The 3,852-nt window shown below is 42.6% G+C and overlaps 1 protein-coding gene across 1 annotated transcript; it reads right to left on the reverse strand.

Moving 5' to 3' along the window:
• Positions 1-518: 518 nt before the first annotated feature.
• LOC135051047 (uncharacterized) lies at positions 519-2,866 on the reverse strand. The gene is made up of 5 exons (XM_063957233.1): positions 2,397-2,866; positions 2,214-2,297; positions 2,013-2,084; positions 1,540-1,845; positions 519-1,450 (listed from the first exon to the last, which is right to left on the reverse strand). Exons 1-5 carry the CDS (start codon positions 2,854-2,856, stop codon positions 570-572), a joined length of 1,803 nt encoding a protein of 600 aa, XP_063813303.1. The 5' UTR covers positions 2,857-2,866; the 3' UTR covers positions 519-569.
• Between the last annotated feature and the right edge of the window lie 986 nt (positions 2,867-3,852).

Consider the following 3,852-nt stretch of genomic DNA (forward strand, 5'->3'; position numbering starts at 1 on the left):
CTATGCCAGCCTCTGTGCTTGATTAGCGGACTGGACCCTTCTCCGATTAGGTCTTGCCAGTTGTCGGTATGCTGTAAAGAAAAAAAGACACAGTCAGTTTATAAAAAAAACTACCTTTGCTTGTCACTAACTGTCCCTGACACCATTGCTGATCTCCTTTCCCTAACTTAGCACACCGCTACGGACAAATACCTAGCTTGTTGGGGAAAAGAAAGAGGAAAAAGCTAGATGACTTACCCTTGGCAAGTCCTCCGCCAAGCTCTATGCCAGCCTCTGTGCTTGATTAGCGGACTGGACCCTTCTCCGATTAGGTCTTGCCAGTTGTCGGTATGCTGTAAAGAAAAAAAGACACAGTCAGTTTATAAAAAAAAATACCTTTGCTTGTCACTAACTGTCCCTGACACCATTGCTGATCTCCTTTCCCTAACTTAGCACACCGCTACGGACAAATACCTAGCTTGTTGGGGAAAAGAAAGAGGAAAAAGCTAGATGACTTACCCTTGGCAAGTCCTCCGCCAAGCTCTATGCCAGCCTCTGTGCTTGATTAGCGGACTGGTCCCTGTGTCCGGCTAGTTTGCTGTTGTGGACGGCTCCTCCTGGGATCCTGACGGCTCCTCCGGGGCTGTGGCATGCTCCTCCGGTGCTGTGGCATGCTCATCCTGGGCTCGGGCATGCTCCTCCTGGGCTCGGGCATGTTCCTCCTGGGCTCGGGCATGTTCCTCCTGGGCTCGGGCATGCTCCTCCTGTGCTCTGTTCCACATAACTGTCTGTGCTTGTTCCAACATCTCCTGCTGTGCTCTGTTCCACATCTCTTGCTGTATTATGGACTGCTCCAATTCTTCTGACCTTTGACGCTGCAGTCTCAAAACTGACAATGCTCTTTGATAAGCCAGATCTCCTCTCTCTTCTTGAGCATACATTTCTTGATCAATTGATGTTCTGTTTGATGGTGTTGTGACTTCCGAACTTCGTTCTGCCTGCTGTGGTTGTGCGCTGTGCAATCTTCTTCCTTCGTCTGTCATCAGCTGCAGGCTTGTTGAAATCATGCTTGTGTTTAGGTTGCACTGTTGTTGCCACAGTAGCATGCTTTGAAGGCCTGTTCCAATCTGTTGGCATTGCAATGAAATATGTTCCAGAGAATCATTGTGTTGTCGACAGAGTTGTTCCTGATGGGATTCTCCATCCCGCTGTTCATTTTGTTGGGTGCTGATCTGTTCAATCTTCTGCTCCATGCTCTTGCAATGTCCAACCACCGACATATGTGCTGACACAAGTTGATCGTAGTATCGGGCCAGCGATATCATTGCGTCATTTTGTTGAACAACAGCTGTCTTGATATGGTCGATGTTCTGTTCCATGTTGTCCAAACGATTATTAATCCTTTGGCTTTCTTCAGCTCTACATTGGTCCATGTTCTTTAAAGCTTCCAGTATTAGATTGAGTGATGACTCTGTAATACAAGTAAATAATTTAGTTTAACAAATTACAGTTGAACACAATTAAACACTCCTAAATTGTAAATAAATATAAAATTGCTACCTCCTGGCGTAGTTTCCGGTGTTTTTGATTCAAGGACTTCTGGTACACTGCCTGAAGTTTCCATGTCCGGAATTTGCTCTGTTCTTTCAACAAGATTATGGTCTCCAATTGCAGGGTAGCTCTGTGAAAAGGACTCTTCTGGCAGTGTCTGTGGGTGCCCCTGTGATGAATTTTCTTCTGGAAGTGGCTGTTGGGATGATGTTTCTTCCTGCACCGTGGGTGGGTGCATCTGGGCTGATTCTGCTTGAAGTGTCGCTGCTTGCAGTGTTGAATCAATCGGCAATATTGTATGCTGTATCTGGGTTTCTAAAATGTCAATATAGATATATACAATAATTATAACCCAAAAATATGCAGTGCCAGAAATACAGACAGCTAAAGATACGCAAACAGTGCAAGCTAGAGGTATATACCCATTGATAGATATACATGTACCAAAATTTATAATTTCATGTACAAAAACTATGCCTTACCGGTATCCTCAGCACCTCCTCCAGTTGTCGGATATCCAAAAGAAACTCTTCTCTTTGCCTTAACTGTGGAATCTGTAATATTTATATAAAGAACATACTGTAGTTATTAGTTTTGTTTCCATACAAAATATTTTTTGAATGTATATATATATATATATATATATATATAATATATATATAAAAATACGATATGTCCCTAACCTTTCTGCGATTTTGTTTTCTTCTTTGGCGTTGTTTCCGTTTGTGGCGTGCTATGTTTTGTTGGCGTAGAATATTTTGTGGCTCCTTTTGAAAGAAATACGAAATTTAAATTTTTGTTGAAATAATTAGTTTTTTAAAAAGAATATTAAAAAATTAATTTTATAGAATTTTTAAAAATAATACCTTCTGCACTGGTTCCTGCCATTTCTTCCTGCACAAGTACGAAGTAGTTCTCCATCTTCTTTTCCCAATCCTTGTGTAATTTTTGCCCTTTTTGGATCTTGAGATTGACGGATCTTCTACAGTCGCGTAACCTTTTCTTGCAACTTTCGTTGCTTCGCTTGAACCCACCTCCCAAAGAAACTGATTCAGAGATTTCATTCCACGTCGTTCCCTTGAATCGGTGATGAACATTTCTTGCCGGCGATCCGAAAAGTTGAAAGGAGTGATGAACAACTTGATTGATTAGGGTGTCCGTTTCTTCATCTGTGAAGTTGGGTGCCCTGCTGCTGGATTCTTCTCCCGAGTCCGCTTCTTCATGCGAAACTCTGCCATGGTCGGTTGGTGATGTTTGTTGCTGTCTTTCCGAGGATTCTTCTTCCTGTGCGGATAGAGAAAGCCTCCTTGCTTCTTCCTCGGACATCTCTGAAAAAAAAACTTAAAAAAAAAAAAAATTCATACTAATATTAATAATAATAATAATAATAATAATAATAATAATAATAATAATTAGTATACTAGCAGTGCAACATACCCAAATTTTGCCAACCAGCTGTTACAAATATACACAAGTAATGAACCCCAGCAGTGCCAAATACAGAAATTATGCCACCCAGCAGTGCCAGATACCCAAAATATGCCACCCAGCAGTGCCAAATATAGAAATTATGGCACCCAGCAGTGCCAAATACAGAAATTATGCCATCCAACAGTGCCAGATACCCAAATTATGCCATCCAGCAGTGCCAAATACAGAAATTATGCCATCCAGCAGTGCCAGATACCCAAATTATGCCATCCAGCAGTGCCAAATACAGAAATTATGCCACCCAGCAGTGCCAGATACCCAAATTATGCCATCCAGCAGTGCCAAACACAGAAATTATGCCACCCAGCAGTGCCAGATACCCAAAATATGCCACCCAGCAGTGCCAAATATAGAAATTATGGCACCCAGCAGTGCCAAATACATAAATTATGCCACCCAGCAGTGCCAGATACCCAAATTATGCCACCCAGCAGTGGCAGATACCCAAATTATGCCACCCAGCAGTGCCAAATACATAAATTATGCCACCCAGCAGTGCCAAATACAGAAATGATGCCATCCAGCAGTGCCAAATACAGAAATTATGCCATCCAGCAGTGCCAGATACCCAAAATATGCCACCCAGCAGTGCCAGATACCCAAATTATGCCATCCAGCAGTGCCAAACACAGAAATTATGCCACCCAGCAGTGCCAAATACATAAAATATGCCACCCAGCAGTGCCAGATACCCAAATTATGCCACCCAGCAGTGGCAGATACCCAAATTATGCCACCCAGCAGTGCCAAATATAGAAATTATGGCACCCAGCAGTGCCAAATACAGAAATTATGCCATCCAGCAGTGCCAGATACCCAAATTATGCCATC

This window comes from Pseudophryne corroboree, chromosome 2, assembly GCF_028390025.1.
Source record: "Pseudophryne corroboree isolate aPseCor3 chromosome 2, aPseCor3.hap2, whole genome shotgun sequence".
In the NCBI taxonomy this organism is placed as follows: domain Eukaryota; kingdom Metazoa; phylum Chordata; class Amphibia; order Anura; family Myobatrachidae; genus Pseudophryne; species Pseudophryne corroboree.

What these genes read in the sequence shown, in the direction of transcription:
- LOC135051047 (XM_063957233.1), bottom strand. Translation starts at nt 2,856, where the DNA reads ATGTCCGAGGAAGAAGCAAGGAGGCTTTCTCTATCCGCACAGGAAGAA. An exon ending in GAAAACAAAATCGCAGAAAG is followed by an intron (nt 2,085 to 2,213) that starts GTTAGGGACATA and finishes TAAATATTACAG; the next exon opens with ATTCCACAGTTAAGGCAAAG. An exon ending in AGGAGGTGCTGAGGATACCG is followed by an intron (nt 1,846 to 2,012) that starts GTAAGGCATAGT and finishes TTGACATTTTAG; the next exon opens with AAACCCAGATACAGCATACA.